General features: G+C 44.0%; 1 protein-coding gene across 7 annotated transcripts in view; it reads right to left on the reverse strand.

Annotated features, from left to right (window-relative positions):
• Positions 1–218: 218 nt before the first annotated feature.
• LOC145339265 (contactin-4-like) overlaps positions 219–22,110 on the reverse strand; it is a 2,278,868-nt gene continuing 2,256,976 nt past the window's right edge. For all 7 annotated transcript variants that reach the window (XM_080183699.1, XM_080183724.1, XM_080183676.1 and 4 more), the window contains one exon: positions 219–1,571. In XM_080183699.1, the coding sequence (XP_080039825.1) occupies positions 1,477–1,571 (95 nt within the window). In that variant the 3' untranslated portion in view covers positions 219–1,476. The remainder of the gene's footprint in view (positions 1,572–22,110) is intronic.

Consider the following 22,110-nt stretch of genomic DNA (forward strand, 5'->3'; position numbering starts at 1 on the left):
AGCCCTTTGTGTGCAGTGTTTAAACTGCACCTAGCTTGCATCCTCATTCACAACTTGAATTCATAGTTAAATCATAATTGTGCGCATCATAAAATTGACTCCCAGCATATATCTTGACCACATCTGGTAAAAAGATGGGATCATGAAATGTTAGCTGTTTATGACAAATGGGAAACAGTGACCTACAGGATTATTGAGAGAAGGATAATGGGGGAAAACTGTTTCAGGACAGATTTATTTCAAAGGATTCTGTCAAATTACTATTTACAGAATTAAGCAAACAATATTTAAATGTAAATACTGCTGCCTACATTAACAGTGGCCAGTCATAACAGACGAATGAAAAATATAAAACAGATTTGAAATTTAAAAAACATAGTTGTAAACAATTATTTTTTGGAAAGTAGATCAAACCTTTAAAAGACTATAACAACAATACAGATTCAATCTGGTAAACGAACTGACTTCAGCTCACCTCTACAACTATACTAGTAATAGAGCTTATTGTAAAGTGATGTTGCTCCTGACATATATTTACAAATATGCACTGAAAGACTTTATGTACATTAATTTAACAGCAATATAAATGCACCTTCACATGCAACATCACAGATTATTTTACCTTTTTGATCTGTTTCTTGTTTCTTTTCCCCCCACTACACCATAAACTTTGTAATTATGCTGCATATTACACTTATACCATTGCATACCTCATAATCAATTTTAGGCTTCTTCATCATCATTAAATTTAATTCAATTTCATTGTTTGCCACTACATTAGAATACACGACGTAATCCAGGTTCTGCTTTGCTTGTTGCAGCAAAAAAAGTATTTAAAATAAGAATTAATTGTGGTGAGATGTGAAAATTAATACATACATTTTACTTTTCATTTGTTATGACTGTACCTGGATATTTCAGAGAAACCTTTGTTATTTAAGGTATAGCTATTGCACCAATGTTATCTGGTTAAATCTCCTATTTTAGTACAAGCATCAGTGATTTCAGGTATAGGTGACAAGTCTGAAAATTGTATTACAATGTTAAAAAGCTACAACACATTCCAAAATACATCAAACGAATTGTGTTAAATAATAACTTTCAAAATATTGAACATTTCACAAGTATAAATATAACCATCTGTACATTATATGCAAACTGTTACGATTGCACGCTTTGGTAACATCAAGTGTCTGATGTTTTTCAGATGTTGACTTTAGTGCATTTGAAAAACCCAAAAGAAACCTCAGGCAAAGAACGTATCTCTCAATTTAATCTGGTGGATGAATTGTATTTGTAATTATAGGTATGTCCACACAAATTTGAAATGACAAAGCATACAGTAATAAAGATTTATAGGAAAAGATAACATTGGTGAGTCATTAAATGCACACTAGCAAAATTTCCAGATTTACTCATTATAAGTCTTTAGATTGTTGACTGATTATATGATGTTAGGTAGGTCAGTGTAAGCTTTCACCATAATGCTGATCGAGCTGACAGAGACAGCACTATTGTGCTAAAGGCTGACAATGTGCAGGCATTTGATGCTGAACTTCCACCATCTGGATCTGTGAAGAGAAACAGAAGGCAGTTATTTAGCATTTCAAAACCAGTTTTTGAATGATGTGTAAACGTGACGTTGTACAAATGATGTACAATTTTTGAAAATAAATGCAAAAACAAGACAGGTAAATGTATTTCATTTTCTTCTGCAGGAATTGGAATATAAGATAATATTATGCCTGGTTAACAGAGCCAGGGAAGTGTGAGGCCTGAAATTTGTGTGCTGTCACTACTCCTGAGAGTCTGCACACGTAAAGTTAACTGCAGAAATCAGAAAAACCTCTCTGGTCCTGAAAACTAAACTTATGTTTGGGAATGTCAAATTTCTCCATTATAACATAACTCCATTTGAAAAAGTAAGTTTGTTGGCAATTGTTCAATTTTTACCTTAATCCCTTGTGCATGTCCCAATTATGTATTTCACTTTCTGTCTGCATTAATTAAAAATGAAGGATTATCAGTATTTTTTACCACCTGTTTTTCTGTCACTGGATATTTATCCTGTGCTGGACTTGAACGATCTCCTTGATTTGGTGCCAAATTCAAATCAACATCAGGAAAAAGGAAACCCACATCACGGAGATCACTAGATCTTTGTGGAGGCTTTGTTTGATGCCAGCAGCAAGTGATGTTGCTTTGCTATTGACAGTGAAGTCCAGGCCACATATATTTTCCTTTGGTTAACTATTATCACTTCTTCAGACTCAAGTTAACTCTCTCACCAACAAAACTGAATTGAAGAAACATTTACTGTTTTTCCTCAACACTGGAATGAACACAAATGATTGAAACCTGAAAAAGCTGACTTGAGTTCAGACATGAAAATGAACTGAAAGATGCACCATGGAGATTTGGCGAGGCTAAGTGAATGGGCAAAAATTTGGCAGATGGAATACAATGTAAAGAAATGTGAAGTTATCCACTTTGATCGGAAAAGCAGAAATACAAAGCATTTATTAAATGGTGACAGGCGGGAAGTGTTGAACTTCAACAATTTGTGACCTTGTTCACAGGTGACTGAAAGCTAACATGCAGGTGTAAAGATGTCTTACTGCAATTATATAGAACCTTCATGAGAAAACACTTGGGGTGAGATTTTACGGCCTCGCTCGTCCTGAAACTGTAAAATCTTGCCAGAGGCCAATGAACCTTTCCATGGTCCTCCCCTTGCCTGCTCTGATTCTCATGGCAGGCGGATGGTAAAATTCCAGCCCTAGGGTATTGTGCGCAGTTTTTTTTCTCTAAAAGAAAGGTATACATGCCATGGGGGAGTGCTAGATTTCTACACAGTTAAAACATAGGGCTAAGGGGATAGTGCAGGAAAATTATGTCAAAGTCAAAGATCTGTCACCATCTCATTGAATGGTGGGGTGGGCTCAAAGGGCTGAATGATCTACTCCGGCTTCTAATTCTTATGTTCTTAAAAATTGGTCTAAAAATTCACACATTTGATAAAAGTGCAGGATAAACAATAAAATCCTTTAAATAGACCTGTGTTCCAGCATCTTAGAATGTTTCTTTTATTTGAGTGCATTTGTAGTAAGATAGTTGCCAATGATTTGACTCTTGACTGAAAAATAACTGTCTTTTCACAAAAGCAGGTTAAACTTTGGACTAAATAGAGCCTTGCAACGATATACTGTTAAAAAAAATCTGCAAATGTTTATTACTTTTTGAGGGGAAGCAAACTGTGGCAATGAAGATGATCACTTTTGCATCAACTTCAGTAAAAGTGTTTGAGACTGAACACAATTAGAAGCAGAATAACAATTTCTCTCCACTGAACTATTTGTCTCTGCTTCACCCTCAGATAAGCACAGAATTCCATTAGCACAGCAATTCCCTCTTCCCTAACAGCCAATTCCTTCATCTTAGAGTTAACCTGTCAAATTATGCAGATGTAAACTCGACTCAAATCCTTTGTGCAAAACCTTGAATATGTTCAACTCTTATCTCACACCAGGCACAGGTGGATTGCCGGAAAGTTGAGGAAAACTGGCTAAACCTCATGACACTGTGATGTTAGTGTACCGTTAAGAAAGTTTTTTTTAAATCAGGATTTCTGCAGCTCTCTCAGCTTTGGTGGTTTATTTTCTCACAGCTTCAGTGATGTCATTGTTGCCAGTTTGGTTTTGTCCTTTAATGTCCTTTTATTGTTACTTAAGTGATTTAAATAGGGTTACTTGTATTTACTCTGGGATTAGTTTTGCTATCTTGCATTGTTACAACAGTCCTTTGTTTTCGGACAGTTTTTTTCCAAGGGAGTTTAAGGTTTTATTTTCAGTTCTGAGCTGCAGTTGGGTTTGAACAAGGATGGCAAGCTAAACTGAAGTCTCTCTCTCCCTGTTTTATATAGAAATTCTGCTGGTGATCTTAAAGCAAGGTTTTGCCTTCCTGAAGAAAAGAATTTGCTGTTAGTAGTTTGCCTAAAGTCCCTGATATTCTGGGAAGCTATTCCGACTTCAACCTGTTCTGAGTGCATCAAGTCTGAGAATTTTCAATTCTCCAACCAAAGGCATTCCATTGTTTGCTGGAGCAGACGAGTGAAGGAGCAGAGAGACAGATAAGAAATTACCTGTTAAAAACCTGTTTAAATAAGTTTAAAGCACTTTTGTAGTAAGAACTTACCTTGTAGAACTGTTTAAATCATTTAAAAGCATTTTTGCGGGCTTTTTGTATCTACCGCTTTAAGAATTCTAAGGGAGTGGATAGCAGGAAGTTGTGGGGGAGCAGGCTTTAAAACAGCGCCAGGCTTAAAAGGAGGCCTGGTGTAGACAGCGGGCAGCGTCGGAGCGGGCAGTGGAGTGAGTGGGAAGCAGAGTGAGCTACTAGGGCTTAGGAGCAAAAGGGCTTGGGAGAAAAAGGGCCAGGTAAGTTCGTGTTGAAATTTTCAATATTACTACGGTGAATAATGGAGGGGCATGTGATGTGTTGTTTCTGTATGATGTGGGGGCTGGTGAACCCCAGGGTCCTTCCCAGTGTCCATGTCTGCAGTAAGTGCAGGTTGCTGGAGGAGCTCCAGCTCAAAGTAGATGAGCTGGCCTCTGAGCTACAGACACTGAGGCTCATCAGGGGGAGAGAGGGTGCCATTGTCAATGAGGTGCAAGTGACATCCATCCCGCCTAGACTGGCTAACTCTAAGGGTCAGGAACAAGAGGGGACTGCTGAGAGGAGGAAGGAGAGTGGGGAGCGGAGGAAGGAGGGTGGAGAGTGGAGGAAGGAGGGTGGGGAGCAGAGGAAGGAGGGTGGGGAGCGGAGGAAGGAGGGTGGGGAGCGGATGCCTCGGCCTCTCAATCTGCATAACAGGTTTGAGGTTCTGGCTTCCAGTCTGGACGAGAACGAGGGAGATGAGGTTGGTGAGCAAACTGCACACGGTACAGTGATGCAGCAGGACATAGGCAAAGAGAAGGTGAAAAGGAACGTAGTAGTAATTGGGGATAGTGGGGTTAAGGGTATTGACACTGTCTTTTGTCACAATGACAAAGTGCACAGAAGGGTGTGTTGTCTGCCTGGTGCTTGGGTCCGGGATGTTGCATCTGGGCTGCAGAGGAACCTGGAGTGGGAGGGTGAGAATCCTGTCGTTGTGGTACATGTGGGTGCCAACGACGTAGGCAAAATGCGAACTGAGGATCTGGGGAGGGAGGATGAAAAGCTGGGAATGGAATTAAAAAATAGAACCGACAAGGTGGTTATCTCTGGGCTACTGCCTAAACCAAGTGCAGGCGGGCATAAGGTTGATAAGATTAAGGAAGTGAATGGGTGACTCAGGGATTGGTGTGGGAGGAATGGGTTTGAATTTATGGGGCATTGGCATCAGTATTGGGGGTAGATGGGACCTGTTCGGGTGGGATGGGGTTGGTCTGAACTGTGCTGGGACCAGAGTCCTGGCGAATCGTGTAAATAGGACTGTAGACAGGGCTTTAAACTAATTGGGGGGGGAGGGTGCGAGGTAGGTGACATTATGGGGTCTAAAGTTGAGGAGAGGGTACAGGTAAGGGAAGAGGCCGAGGATGTCCCAATAATAAAAGGAGTAGGGGGCGTGAGTATGGTTGGTGGCGTTCTGGCAAATAGGGTCCAGGTGAAGGCTTGAATGAAGGCACTTTATCTGAATGCACGAAGCATTCGGAATAAAGTGGATGAGCTGGTGGCGCAGATCAGCACAGATGGATATGATCTGGTGGCCATTACAGAGACGTGGCTGCAAGGTGACAGGGACTGGGAGCTGAATGTCCCGGGGTATCAAGTGTTTAGGAAGGATAGGCGGGAGGAAAAAGGGGGGGGCGTAGCTCTGCTGATTAAGGATAGTATCAGGGTGGTAGCAAGGGATGATATAGGAACCAAACAGCAGAATGTGGAATCGTTGTGGGTGGAGATTAGGAACAGCAAAGGGAGGAAGACGCTGGTGGGTGTCGTCTATAGGCCCCCGAATAATGATCTGGAGGTGGGGCGGGCTGTTAACGAGCAAATAAGTGCGGCGTGCAGGAATGGAACCGTGATAATTATGGGGGATTTCAATCCACATATTGATTGGTCGACCCATGTTGGACGCGGTGGGCTCGAGGAGGAGTTCTTGGAATGCTGCCGGGATAGTTTCCTCGAACAGTGTCTGTTGGAGCCGACGAGGGAGCAAGCTATCTTGGATCTGGTGCTATGTAATGAGGCGGGTAGAATTAGGGACCTTGTGGTGAAGGATCTTCTTGGGGAGAGTGATCATTGTATGGTGGAGTTTCTGGTACAGATGGAGGAGGAGAAAGTGGGTTCCCGGACACGCGTCCTTTGTTTGAACAGAGGGGAGTACGGTAGGATGAGAGAAGAATTGGCGAATGTTGACTGGGGGAGCGCGTTGGAAGGTAGGTCTGCTGAGGAGCAGTGGAGGGTCTTTAAGGAGATCTTTCTTGGTGCTCAGCAGAAATTTATTCCGATGGTTAAAAACGACCGTAGGAGGAGAGGTGATACGCCATGGATAACGAAGGAGGTGAAGGAAAGTGTTAAATTAAAAGCGGAGGCGTTTAGAGTAATTAAGAGTAGTGGGCGAGAAGAGGATTGGGAGAGGTTTAAATGTCAACAAAGATTGACAAAGAAGTTGATAAAGAAGGGTAGGAGAAACTATGAAGCTGGGCTAGCGCTTAATATAAAAAAGGATAGCAAGAGTTTTTATAAATATATAAAAAGGAAGAGGCTGGCTGGGGTGAACGTTGGACCCTTAGAGAATGAGAGGGGGGACTTAGTGGTAGGGGATGGGGAAATGGCTGAGGCCTTGAATAACTTTTTTGTTTCAGACTTCACGGAGGAGGATGTGAATAGTTTGCCGGGTGTTAGCGATGGAAAGATGGTAGGAGTGGAGGGTCTCAATGACATTATTGTTACTAGAGAGGCGGTGCTCGACAGACTGGAGGGACTGATTGTGGACAAGTCCCCAGGACCGGATGGAATGTATCCGAGGGTTCTGAAAGAAATGGCGGAGGTGATAGTGGATGCCTTGGTGGTTATTTTCCAAATGTCGCTGGATTCCGGGGAAGTGCCGGAAGATTGGAAAACGGCTAATGTTACGCCGTTGTTTAAGAAGGGTGGCAGGCAAAAGGCAGGGAATTATAGGCCGGTTAGTTTAACGTCTGTTGTAGGTAAAATGTTAGAATCCGTCATCAAGGAGGAAATAGCGAGGCATCTTGAGGGGAATTGCTTGATAGAGCAGACACAGCATGGTTTCGTTAAGGGGAAGTCGTGTCTGACAAATTTATTGGAGTTCTATGAGGATGTGTCTAGGTCGGTGGATAGAGGAGAGCCGGTGGATGTGGTCTTTCTAGATTTTCAGAAGGCGTTTGACAAGGTACCTCACAAGAGGTTATTGCAGAAGGTAAAGGGGCATGGAGTTGGGGGTAGGGTGTTAGCGTGTATAGAGGATTCGTTGTCAATTGGTTGGCAGAGAGTGGGGGTTAATGGGTGCTATTCAGATTGGCGGTTGGTGACTAGTGGAGTGCCCCAGGGGTCGTTGCTGGGGCCTCAGTTATTTACTATTTATATAGATGATCTGGAGGAGGGAACCGAGTGTATGGTGTCGAAATTTGCTGATGACACCAAGATTGGTGGAATGGCAAATTGTGCAGAGGGTGTGGAGAGTCTGCAGAAGGATCTAGATAGGCTGGGCGAATGGGCCAGGAACTGGCAAATGGAATTTAATGTTGGCAAGTGCGAGGTGGTCCACTTTGGTAGGAAGAATGGTAGGAAGGACTATTACTTAAGTGGCGAAAAACTGCAGCAGGCGACGGTGCAGAGGGACCTCGGGGTCCTCGTGCATGAGTCGCAAAAACCCAGCCTGCAGGTGCAGCAGGTGGTCAGGAAGGCGAATGGGATGCTGGCCGTCATAGCGAGGGGGATTGAATATAAAAGTAGGGAGGTCTTGCTGCAGCTGTATAGGGCATTGGTGAGGCCGCAGCTGGAGTACTGTGTGCAGTTTTGGTCGCCGCACTTACGCAAGGATATTTTGGCCTTGGAGGGAGTGCAGACGAGGTTTACTAGGCTGATACCGGAGTTGAGGGGGTTGAGCTATGAGGAGAGGCTGAATAAACTAGGCTTGTACTCGTTAGAGTTTAGAAGAATGAGGGGAGATCTCATTGAAACATATAAGATGATGAATGGGATGGATAGGATAGAGGTGGAGAGGCTCTTCCTGCTCAGAAAGGACAGTAGGACTAGGGGGCACAGCCTCAAGATAAAGGGGGGGCGGTTTAGAACGGAGTTGAGGAGGAACTTCTTCACTCAAAGGGTGGTGAATCTCTGGAATTCTCTGCCCGTTGAAGTGGTGGAGGCTGCCTCGCTAAATATTTTTAAGATGCGGGTTGATGGGTTTTTGATAAGAGAGGGGATTAAGGGTTATGGGGAGAGGGCGGGAATGTGGAACTGAGCCACGACAGATCAGCCATGATCTTATTGAATGGCGGGGCAGGCTCGAAGGGCTAGATGGCTTACTCCTGCTCCTATTTCTTATGTTCTTATGTCTCAATTTCCAGTATTACGTGAGCATTAGTCTGTGAATCATAGAATCACCAAATCTCTACAGTGCAGAAGGAGGCCATTCAGCCCACTAAACCTGCACTGACAACAATCCCATCCAGGCCCATTCCCCATAACCCAATGTATTTACTCTGCTAATCCCCCTGATACTAAGGGACAATTTTGCATGGCCAATTAACCCACACATCTTTGGAATGTAGGAGCAAACTGGAGCACCTGGAGGAATCCCATGTAGACATGGGGAGAACATGCGAACTCCACACAAATCCCGAGGCCAGAATCAAACCCCCGTCCCTGGCACTGTGAGGCAGCAGTGCTAACCATTGTGTCACATTTCTGCACCTGTGATACGTTTTACCTGTGAAAAGGCATTGGGTTGATTGGAACATTGTAGAAATCTTTGTTAAAGGTTAGACATTATAGTGGCTGTTTTGTTTCTTGTTCATAATGATAAAAGTTCTTGCTAATTTTCTTACTGTACATATCAACTATAATCTTAAATAAACTTTGTTTGATAAAAGCCTCCTGGTGAGTCTTTTTAATTACACCAAAGTGAAACATCTCTTGCTTTTCCTAGCCAAATTCAAGATGCAAAACTTGTGATTCAGATGGGCTTGATAAAACACTTCAGAGTTTCTGACCTGAACCATAACAGCATTGTCTTCAAATTTTAAAGACTATTTATATTATTGGAATACACCAAATAATTTTTAGAATTTGTAATTTATAAACTGTGCATGTGTCAACAAAATCTACCAATCTAGTCCATATAAATGTTGAGCATTGTTTTGGTTTGATATTTAAATTATTATTAACTGATTCGAAAAAAAGGCAGCTGTTAGTTTTCAATGGTGGCAGAAAATGAATGACAGAAGATTAGCCAATTGTTGCATATTCTGTCTATTTGTGCATATCGGCAGAAATAGGGCAGAGTGCAACTCCACACTACTGCCCACTTCTAACAGCCAGTAAAAGCTAAAATCTACACTGTTTACAAAATGATATTGTGGCATGTAAAACACAGGATTATCTCATGAAGATAAAAATAGTTACAAGTAACAAGCACCAAAACAACCAGAGCGCAAGGGCATCTGGCTGGAATGGAGTAATTCCTCAGGATTATGATAAGCGTATTGGTATTCAGCAACACTATAACTGAATCATTAAAAGATGGGCTCTAAATGATCTTTGCAACAGTTTCATAATGACTCACAAGCCTTTACGCAATCTAATTATTTAGATTTAGGAACATAAATAAGGTCAAACTGTTGCAATCTAATTCCATATAAATGTCATTTTCCTTTCATCCAAAGCTTTGATAATTTCCATCCCACCAGTTAATTGAGTTCACCGTTCCAGCAGCAATAAATGAAATCAGTATCTCAGGAAGAAACTCATTTCAAGAGTTACTGTACACTAAAGACATTATTCATTTTGATTCTGGCCTTTGAAAAGAGGGCCCTAATATAATGTGAAATAAGTTTTGCAAACATATGAAAATCTTTCAAATCTATGAGTATTGTTGAAATTAACTCACACAAAAGAGAATCACATTTGATAGCATACATTACACATGACAATGTACAACTGCAGTGCTTATCTGCATAGATGTTCCACCAACAGGGCAAATCCTCTTGGATGGTTCTTCACATTTCAGTATTTAACAACTTGTCAGTACTAAGATATTAGTCACTTGTTTTCAAATGATTACAAGCTAATTATGGATGAGGTAGGCCATTCTTCTTGTCTGCTACATCCAGCCAGAATAATCCTAACACTTTTTTTCTCAATGTAACTTCAAACTGTTTCTGATATGCTTCCAGGTTTTGCCTTCATTACATATCTCCAAATCTATCCCACATGCTGGCCACTCTGAGCATAAAGGATAACTTTCTGATATCATTCCCAAAATGGTATTTTACTTGTCTGGCCCCATATTCTACCCCTGCACATAATCACAGAATCTCAACAGTCCAGAAAGAGACAATTTGCCCCATTGAGTCTGTACTGATTCTCCATAAGAGCATCTTATTCAGCAACCACACCCCACCACCCACCCCGCCCCCACCCCCAACCACCCTACCACATCCCTGTAACTCTGTGCATTTACCAAGGATAATCCACCTAACCCACACACAAAGAGACAATTTAGCATGGCCAATCCATTTAATCCGCACATCTTTGGACTGTGGGAGGAAATCGGAGCACCCGGAGGAAACCCATGCAGACATCAGTGAAACGTGCAAACTGCAGAGACAGTCACTCAAAGCCGGAATCAACTCCAGTGCTGTGAGGCCGCAATGCTAACCGCTATGCCATGTCTTTCCTTTCTCCTCCTGGCATGACTTTATATACCTCTGGAAGATCACTTTAATTTTATCAAGGTCGGGAAAGAATTGTTTCACAATTATAGCCTTAACTAATAGAAGGGGTAATCTTCAGCTGATTGAATAATTATATTATTCAAAGGAAGGCATTCACTTTTCCAGTTACAGCCACTGAGAACTGGATCAAATGCCTGGCACTACAGATGCAGTACAACAACATTCATTTAACATTCTATTATCAGAAAAACATGGGGGAGTTTTAATTCTTGTATTAAGTAGTCATAAACCCCATGAAAAAAAAATTTTATTAATTCACAAAAAAGGACAGATGACATTTTACCCTATTGGGCTCACAAATACTCTTGGATGGTTCTTTACATTTCAGTATTTAACAACTTTACTTAACAGACAAAGGTTGAGAGGCGACCTGATAGAGGTTTATAAGATGTTGAGAGGAATAGATGGGGTGGATTCTCAGACGCTATTTCCCAGGGCTGAAATGGTCGCTACGCGAGGACACAGATTTAAGGTGCAGGGAAGCAAGTACAGAGGAGATGTTAGAGGTAAGTTTTTCACTCAGACGATGGTGAGTGAATGGAATCGGCTGCCGTCTGTGGTGGTGGAGGCGAACTCGCTGGGGTCTTTTAAAAGGCTTCTGGATGAGTATATGGGATTGAATGGGATTGGGGGTTATAGATAGGTCTATGGCTTAGTAGGTATAGAAGTGATCGGCGCAGCTAGTGGGCCAAAGGATCTGTTTGTGCTGTAGTGTTCTATGTTCTATGTTTAACTTGTCAGTACTATGGCATTAGTCACTTCTTGTTTTCAAATGATTACAAGTTAATTATGAATGAGGAAGGCCAACCTTCTTGCCTGCTACATCCAGCCAGAATAATCCTAACACTTTTTTCTCAATGTAACTTCAAACCCTTTCTGATATGCTTCTAGTTTTTGCCTTCATTGCTTATCTCCAAATCTATCCCAATGCTGGCCACTCTGAGCATAAGGTATAATTTTCTGACATCATTCCCAAAATGGTATCACAGTAATATTTGTTTTATTCAGTACAAGGAAATTATTGCAAGAATTGTTACAGTACTTAGAAAAAAAATTATCTCCTCTAATAGGCTTGAACTCGATAATTTATTCCAACTCAATAAATTCAACCAATGCTAGTTAACAGCACCCATTTAATGTCATAGCACGTGTAAAGTTAAATGGAAATTATTGTGATATGGCTTTCTTGATTCTTTAAGTTTACTTTCCCTCTACTTATCTATTCACGTCTGAATGCTGAAAAATATATGTCCCAAGGTAATCTAATCAAAAGGTTCAGTTGATGGAACTGAACCTTTTCCAGGAGGAAAATTCCAAGAAGAGTTCAAACTCATCACATACATCTGGAGATTAGATTACATTCATCATATCATCACCCAGCAATATGCTCAATGCCGGGGCTCCTCATTAACTGCTCATTAGATCTGAAAGGACAGAACAGGGCAATTCACCTGTTCTCCTTCAATGGCTGTGCCATTACTCAGCACCTTGACCATAAAGATCAGCTAAGACTGGGATCCTGCGTGTGAGATGAGATGAACTTCTTCCATGGAGATTTAATAATGCTTTGTTTATGACCAAATTACACAATGTTTTGAAATTAACTCTTCATCTGAAAAGCACAACTGAGAACTAAATGTCGTTGTTCCACAATACATCAGGGAATTACTTATTGAGGTTTTCAAAGGAGTGAAAATACACAGTTTTGACATTTCAGAAAGATAATCCTGAAGTTCAGTAATCATCAGATAATTTCAAACCAGGCACGCTTGTTGCTCAACATGAATCACGTAAGAGGTTTCGGAAAGCCGGTATATTTTACGTGAAATCTATTGACACAACACTGAGCTGGAAATGACTGAAATGAAACTTCAGCAGCTTCCCTGGAAATGGAATTCACCCATGAAGAGCTTTTGTTTCTGAACAATGGCGACCTCACCAAGGCAACAACCACACAATTTTGCCCGTGTACTCAAGTCTTTCATTTACTTTCCCAGTACACAGTTTTAATGAACGAATTAACTTCCTAAATATACGCTGACTGGATTCTAGGTTGACACAGAGATTACTACTTTAATAGACTGCGCCATAATAGGTGAATTATGAAGCGGTTAAAAGAACTAGATTATCTAATCGTTAAATGTGAAATGCAGGATAACCCAAAAACAGAAATTACTACAGCTATACTGGGAAATCTGGGAGCTCAAACAGCTGAGTGCTTAACCCCCAACTGAAAGGTCATGAGCTCGAGTTCCAGAGCTGCCTTTCACACAACTCCTCCTGCCTCACTTGAGTGAATTCTGTCAATCTGGGACAGATCACAAATGAAGCATCCCATCTTAGAGGGAAAAGGAGATGTCATTCAGATGCCTACATTGCAGACCATCCTGCTGCCCCAGTTGCAGCAGGATGCAAAGGGATAATAGAAACAAATGCAAGTAGTACAGACATCGAACAGTGAAGGTTTCATGTACAAACTATCCGGTTTTTGGGCTGATCTCTGATCATTTAGCCCAGTAGGCAAAATAAAATCAATAATTGGAAAACTTTTGATTTATTCAGATTGTACAGATCTTGCCTTTGGATTAAAAACTGCACAGCAGAGGAAATCTGTGGGAAATCAACTGCAGCAATGCAGACTTGTGAGAGACTGCCAAATATAAATAGAAGAACACGGTAAGATACAGTTCAGATGGGTAAGGCACTAACTGCCCTCTACCAGCCGAGTATCTCTACCAAATAAGCATTCTTCACATGCATGCACGCTTGGGCAGTGTCAGTATGTCATTTGACCACAAATGGCATCACCGCTGTCAGTGATAATCACATATGAACACTTCCTATGGGATCATTCAATAGAAATTGAGAAGCACCTCGAGTGATTTTTTTTTTCTTTTTAGCTGGGTGTCTGAGATCAGTTTATAGAACTATTAATATGACACAAGCTGACGCATAGAACAGGAATTGTGCCCGGAAATGTCTGGATCTGCATGATTTTGGTAATCACTTTGTTTTTTTTCCAAAAATATACTTTATTCATAAAAATCTCAAAAATACCATTGCAAATCTACATGTCAATGAATTGCAAACAGTGCAGAATTAAACTTTTTTACAGTTCTATACAAATTACAGTCATAACATTTCAAGACTTAAGACTATATACATGCCTCAAAAACTACTGTGTACCGTTACTGCTCAGATTGGCACACAGTTACGCAGGTTGAGGGTATTCTGCAGTTCCCAGGCCCTCGGTCTGCCTCCATTAAAAGGCCTTATAGTGTGGCCTTTCCCCATTGTGCCTTTACGGCGGCTGCCCCAAGCTTCAGTGCATCCCTCAGCGCGTAGTCCTGGTCCTTGGAATGTGCCAGTCTGCAACATTCGGTCGAGGACAGTTCTTTCAACTGGAAGATCGGGACGTTTCGGGCGGACCAAAGTGCGTCCTTCACCGAGTTGATGACCTTCCAGCAGCAGTTGATATTTGCCTCAGTGTGCGCCCCCAGAAACAGCCCGTAGAGCACAGAGTCCTACGTCACCAAGCTGCTCAGGACGAACCTCGACAAATACCACTGCATCTCACTCCAGACCTTCTTTGCAAAGGCACATTCCACAAGGAGGTGTGTAACCGTCTCATCAGCCCCGCAGCCGCTTCAAGGGCAGCGTGTGGTGCTGTTGAGACCTCGAGTGTGCATAAAGGATCTGACGGGGAGTGCCGTTCTCACCACCAGCCAAGCCAGATCTTGGTGTTTGTTTGTAAGTTCTGGTGATGAGGCGTTCTGCCAGATGACACTGACAGTCTGCTCAGGGAACCATCTGACAGGATCCGCCGTCTCCTTTTCTCTCAGGGCCCCAAGGACGTTATGCGCTGACCACTGCTTAATCACTTTGTTAACTGATGAAAACATCACAAGAGCTCTTTGCTTAAAAGAGACAAAAAACAATGCATTTCTGAAGTTTATATTTATTCCTTTTTCTGTGTGTTTGGCCTCATCCATTATTCCTCTCACCAGAACATGTGCATGGCCTTCTTAACGTCCTACATCAGTACAAAATGACTGAACATTTTTCTGGGATAAGCTGCTTGGAAAAGTTCTCTAGTTGCTGTTGCACACGATAACCGGATCTTTATAGGAACTGGTGACACTCAGCCCAATAGGGAAAACCTAGATGACATTTTGATAAAATTTGGAATTGAAAATTGTCAGTCCTCAATCTTTAATTTCTTTAAAAAAATAATTTTCATGTTTAGTACATTTGACATCACAAATGTGATGTCGCACGTAAAATAAGAGGGCAACCGGAAAAAGTAGAGATGACAGCCTATCAAGAAATTACTACCGATTGCAGTTCATATCTGAATTAAACATGCATTCTTTTGACTTTCTGAACATGCCAAAATGTTAATTTAATATATTTTGACATCATGAAATTAAAACCCATGCAAGGGTGAAGGGCATAAGCAGATTGTATAAAGGAGATCAGCAAACTGGTTTAGGAGTGTGAGATAAGACAGGGAAGATCACAGAAAATGGATTGTAGCACATACACAAGACAGCTGCAGATTTCAGCAGGCCTTCTTAGACAAGTCTGAAGCTGACAACCTTCATTAAAGCATCCAAAGATCAACAAAACTGGGTCTAAAGAGTCACCTATTGACATATTTTGTTAATTTCATCCTGATTGATTTTTTTAAGCCTGTTTACTGAAACAAAACATTATAATCCCAATGTTACCATCGAGTTGCGCCCATTTTCAGGTGCGAAATCTTGGTAAAGTCGGGCATGAAGCGAGTTGTGCGATCCGCGACCGCCTTCACATCCATTCCCCCTTTACCATGGGTCTAAAATGGCTGTGATTGGGACCACACCCAAAACAGGCACAATGACAATTTAAATGCATTTTAATACATTTAAATTGAATTATGAGCTGGACTTTACCAACAATTCCCCCTTTACCACTGCATTCGCCAATCGGAAATCAGCGTGAATTAGACATGCTCAAAGTCCAATTCGGGCATTACATCAGTGAGGGTTAATGAGGAGTTAAGTGCATAGTGTCCGACAGCTCTCTGCTACTCTTGCTGTTGCAGCCATTTTCTGTGTCGGGTTGGTGGTGCCTCTGCAAGTGTGTGAGGGGAATGGGAGGCGGTTACTCTTAAGGTCTCTGATGTCCAACTTGTAGCACAGACTAAGGTCTCAGCACTGACCTCGGGTCTTGAGGTGCTGCTGGGTTCTAATGCACTCAGCTCACTTCCGCTGAAGGATGTGTACAAAGCCCTTGCAAATTGCCCTGCTGCAGCCTCTCAACTTTGCAAGGAGCTGTTTTTGTGGGGAGCATGCGGCTGGGGGAATTGGGGGGGGGTTTAGTTGTAGGGAACATGTGGCTGGGGGAATTGGGGAGGAGGCCATGATTGTTGGGTGCATGTGGCTGGGGGAATTGGGAGGGGGGCTGTGATTGTGGGGAGCATGTGGCTGGAGGAATTGGGGGGTGTATGGACAGTGACTGGGGAGGCCCCTCAATGCTGTGTCCTCCTGTCAGAGTGACAACATCACGTTTTCTATGCTGCTGGAGCTGAGGAGGAGGAGGAGGAGGAGAAAGAATTGAGAGCACAGGAGGCCCAGGCCTTACCACTTCCAGGACCAAAGGGAGATGACTACCAGAGGCAGGAGAAGGAGGGAGCAGAGACCCTTGCAATTCCGTGCACGACGGCCCTTCGAGCAGGTGTTGGACACCGTGTGCCATCGACATCTCTGCCTCCGAAAGGAGGCCGTGCAACACCTTGCCACCTATTGCAGGACCTGGCATCTAGAGGCAGGAGGAGGGGAAGGGGGGACACACACCCTCATTGGCTATCAAATTGATGGCCGCTCTAAACTTCTATGCGATTGGTTCTTTCCAGACCCCGAGCGGAGATATCTGTGGTATCTCCTAATTTGCTGTGTACACGCTGTGTGAGGCAGGTCACTGAAGCCCTGTGTGCCCGGCCTGAGCAGTTCATCGACTTCAACCTGGACTAGGAGCAGCAGGAAGCCCGGGCTGCAGGGTTTGCAGCCATTGTGGGGTTGCCTAACATGCAGGGTGCGATCGACTGCACACATGTCACCCTCAAGACCTCCCTGCAGAATCGACAAAGGTTTGTAAATAGGAAGGGGTTCCACTCCCTAAACGTTCAGCTAGTGTGCAACCACAATATGACCATCATGCACGTCTACACCAGACATCCAGGCAGCGTGAATGACAGCTTCATTATCAGGAGCTCAGACATCCTGGAGGCATTCGTGGAGGAAGCCAGGTTGTGAGGTTGGTTTCTGGGTGATATGGGTTACCCGCTTCAGACATGGCTGATGACGCCTGTATGGAGGCCTGTGTCTGAGGTGGAGAACTGCTATAATGAGGCCCATGTAGCCACCCATGCGATAATGGAGAGGTGCATTCGGCTCCTCAAAATGCGATTCCGGTGCTTGGACCAATCTGACGGGGCCCTCCAATACATCTGTTCCCGCATAGTGGTAGTCTGCTGTATCTTGCACAATCTGGTTCTGCAGAGAGGTGGAGGAGGAGGAGGAGGAGACTTAGGATGTGAGGCTGACCAATCAGCTGTCACTGGAGAGGATGACCAGCAGGAGGAGGGGGAAAGAGGAGGAGGAGGATGATGAGGAAGAGCAAGCGAGGAACACCAACTGGGTGCTCAAGAGCTGGCAGCCCAAATGAGGCATGCGAGGGCGGCAAAGGAGGCCCTGATCACCAGGTGGTTCACTTGCTCGGTGTTTGTGTCTGTGGGTTCCACCACCCCCCAAACCCCTCTCCTCCCAAATTCCTTCTATATCCTGCACATTGTCACACCAGAATGGTGGGCCTGGGTACTCTGGGTTAATGAGTTTTTTGACAGGCAGAAAGGTGATGACAACTCGCTAAGCACCATTATGATGATGCCCTGGTGCAAACTAGTCTGATTCCTACCTAAGCTCTGCATCTGGGCCCAAGTGAGTAAGGGATCTGTAAGCCCCACACAGGGCCCTGGGGTGGGGGATGAGAGGGAATCACTGGGGGTTAGTCTGGGGAACTAATACCTTCCTTTTGTCAGTGACACAGCATTGAGGGGCCTTCCCAACTGACTGCAACATGAAGCAGCGCTTCAGCCATCATCAATAGAAGAGAATTCATAATTGAGACAAATTAGTCAGAGGTGGGTGGTGAAAAAGCATTTAGTTACAATAAATAAGACATTGTAACATAGAAACGTGTCACCAGAAAACGATAAAGTGCTTAAATATCTTACTAACTAGTGCAGCCCTTCATCCGGGTCATCTCAGTGCAACTACAACTTCCTAATCTTAAGTGGCCGACGACTACGTCTCATCGGAGATGGAGAGACCAGCTACCTACCTCGCCCGTGGCCTGTGATGCATGTGACAGGTATCCCAGGTGTCTGGGATATTTCCATGACACCCTCTTCATCACGCTGCTCCTGAGATGCCCCAGTGTCAGGAAGGGGGGAGTCAGAAGGTGTAGCCACAGCCACAGCTTCCTGGCTGGAAGGCCCTAGAATGGGTTCGAGCCCTTCCTCCTCCCTTGGGATTCCTGTGGGCCCCTGGGTCACTCCATGGGGCGTGGTGTTTCTGCAGTGAGCTTCAGCGTTACCTGGCACTGCCAGTCCTTGAGGACCATCTGCGTCCTACCCATGGTGACCGAGTCCTCTGCAATGGCCACTTCAGACAGGGGCCACGTCTCAATGGCCACAGCAAGTGCCCTCTGAGACTGGGCTATGCTCTGCAAGCTCTCAGCTGTGGCCCTCTGAGACTGGGCCACGTTCTCAATGGCTGTGTCTCTCTGCTGTCCCGCTGGGTCTCCTGCAAGCTCTCGAGCCTTTCAGTCATGGGCCGTAGAATCTCGAGAAGCCTGTTCCGTAGTTCCTCAGCTGTGACCCACTGTGACTTAGCCACAGCCCTCTGGGACTCCACAGTGGCCTGCTGTGACTCGGCCATCACTTGGAGCCTGCCACTCATGGTGACAATCCCCTGCCCCAGGCTTTCCACTGCAGATGTCCCCCTTGCAGTGTTGGCCTGGGAAGCACACAAGACAGGCAACAGCTGGTCCATCTGAAAGCTTTGGGACTTCTCCCAACAGCCTCACAGTTGGTCCAGTGTGACCATCAGTCCCTCGGGCATTCCCTGACTGTGTTGCTGAATTTCCAGCAGCTGAGGGAGAAGTGATCTCAGAGGCCCAGCATGTAGTCTGCAGCCAGGTGAGTCCTCACCTCCGGCAGGCCCTCACGTGCAAGAGGCCTCAGATGTTCCCTCCCCCACCTGATGTACATCAGCAGATGTGTTGTGCTCATCAGAGAGTAACCCAGAAGCCTCAACGTTAACTGGACCCACCGACATGTCAGTGTCCGGGATGGTGAGTTGTGAGGTGGCAGCTAATGTCAAAATGATGCCACCCTCCGAGGCCCCTTCGCCTGCATCCTCCGAGGACTCGTCAAAGCTGTTTGGACTAGGAGAGGGGGGAGCTGTAGCCAGAGCTTGTGGTCCAGAAGGCCCCAGGGTGTTCGGATCTGTCCCTGCAACACAGGACATAAGGTTAGGTGCAAGGGAGGGAGAGGAATCCAGGCTGCCAAACACCTGACTCACATGTCTCTATTGAACACAGAACAAAGAACAAAGAAAATTATATCATAGGACCAGGCCCTTTGGCCCTCCAAGCCTGTAGTGACCAGACTGCCATCTGATTTGTAACCCCCTACCCTACTGGGGACCGTATGTCTCTAATTCTATGCCATTCAAAGTTGTAGCGATGCCTCTTAAAGATCATTATTATATCTGCATCCACAATATTCCCTGACAGTGAGTTTCAGGCACCCTGTACCCTTTATGTGCAAATAAACATGCCTCATATATCTCCTTTAAACATTGCCCCTCACACCCGAAACTTGTGCCCCTGAGAAATTGCCTCAAGGTGATTGATCAAGGTGCTCATGTCTTGACGGTAGCCCAACCATGCTGTCACTGACATCCCTCATCTCCCCTTCTCTGGAGAGCTCCAGCACCCGCTCCTCAAAGAGAGTGAGGACCTGGAGGTCTGCTCACCACCCCATGTCTTCATCCTCTCACAGGTGTTGTGCTTGGTCTTCCGTGGAGACGGAAGGAGCCATGAAAGAAATGGTGGGGTGACTCATGCAGAGAATCAGGTTGTGGCCCTTAGAGGGCAAACACAGTGAGGCTCATTGGGGGGGAAAGGAAGGAGGTGCTTGGGGGTCAGGAGCTGGAAGCATGCAGGATGCTGGGGATGGGAGGATATGGGGGAGACTTGGGGAAGTTGCAAAATGGGGTTCAGTGCTTACCCTTGCTACACAGATGAGGTCATTGACTTTTTTCCAGCACTGCTTCCCGGTTTGGAGGGCCACTGCCCTGACAGCTACTTCTTCCCAGGCCTCATTTCCATCAGTCTCCCTGGGGGGGAGGATGGTGTCCCGCCTCACCTCTGCTGCATCCAGCAGCCTCTCCAGGTCACCCTCAGAGGATCAGGGAGCTGGGTGTGTGTATATTTTGCGAAGGAATGCCTGCCAATCTGTCCTCGAGTCTTTAATGGAACTGCCCCTTGTTAGGCAGTTTGGGTGAGCATTTCAACAAGTTCTATGCAGTTTGCTTGTTAGTATTGAGGGGAAGGCAACTGAGCACTTGTAGGTGTGCTACTGTGGAGAGGGTCGTGTGGTGAATGAGTGCCTCAATGACTGGGGACAGGGGAGAGAGAGGGAGGTGTCACGCAGCCGTCGGATTCCAGAGGAGATGGGGGCCTTGTGTGGGAGGGCCTGGGGTGAGCGTCGGGGATCATCCTGCCTGATATATGGAAGCACTGGAGAAGAGTACCATTCACGGTATACAGTATCGAGTCACATGGTGATAGAGTCAGAGAGAACACTCCAGAAGCAGTCTGCAGGGAGAAACAGCACCAGACATGAAATATCTGGGATTGATAAATATTAAGAATGAACAGTTCATGTTTAAACAGTTTATGTTTAACAGTTTAACAGACATGTTTAACAGTTCATATCTCAAGCTCCTCATAAACACGACACCACAGACAAACTCATAACAGAACAAGGTACATAGCGTAGCACAATATTACAAAAATCAACATGGCATTATTTTCAAAAAAGTATTGATCTTTTATGAGAGTTGCGCACTTATGGCAGGGTGAGGTGAATCAGCAGGGAGGCTGAAAAATGATTCAAGCTAATAATGCAGGGCTCAGCCCAGGAGAACCTAAAGAAATCTAATCTGGAATCATGGTCGTAACCAAGACAGCAAGTCATTGAATTCATAGCAGGGAATACATGACTCAAGGCTCGGTCCAATAAATATGGTATTGTCCTTGAAGGGAGAGCGGATTAAAAAAACAAGCATTATAATATTGATTTCACTCACTTCAAAGGTGCTTCCTCATTGGGAGCACAGAATTAATTAACTTTAATGTCAACACAATTGAGTGAAAAATTGTGAATGCTTTAACAAACTTGTAAAAGTTTTAAAGTATTTAATCAGCGCCATCTGATGTGGAATTAAAGATTCCCTAATGTTTACATATCTTTACAGGGTCTTTCGACCCCAGTGTGTTGACCATCTTAAAATCAGTTCCAGCTGCTGGTCCTGAGATGTGCCTTCTATCACTACTATTGTATGAAAAAACACTTCAACTGTTACTTAATTAAGAGGAAAAATGTTAGACAATAAGACAATACTGAAGATAGCCAATCTAATGAAATATTAATTACATTTCAGCATTCACACACAACACACCTTTATTCAAAATTTCTTTTTATCTCTTCTTGACTTAGAAACTTTATTTTTAATTCTGTTTTTGGACCTGGTCATCTCTGGCAAGGCCAGCATTCCTTATCCATCCCTAACTGTTTGGGGGACTGCCCCTTTTTATTTGTCCTTAAGTTAATTTGAGTTTGTTTACTTGTTAGGTATGCAAAAGAGGTCCCTAATTGTCCTAAAGGCTGTTGGGAGTCATCCATGTTGGTGGGGAATTGGAGTCAAAAATAGGTAAGATTAGATAAGGATGACAGAATTCCTTCCAGAAGGACAGTGAATCAGTTGAAGTTTAATAATCCAACGGTAACAGTGTTTTATCCCAGATTTGTTAAAAC

The sequence above is a fragment of the Carcharhinus amblyrhynchos genome, chromosome 3 (genome assembly GCF_965287045.1).
Source record: "Carcharhinus amblyrhynchos chromosome 3, sCarAmb.v2.hapA, whole genome shotgun sequence".
NCBI classification, from domain to species: Eukaryota; Metazoa; Chordata; class Chondrichthyes; order Carcharhiniformes; family Carcharhinidae; genus Carcharhinus; species Carcharhinus amblyrhynchos.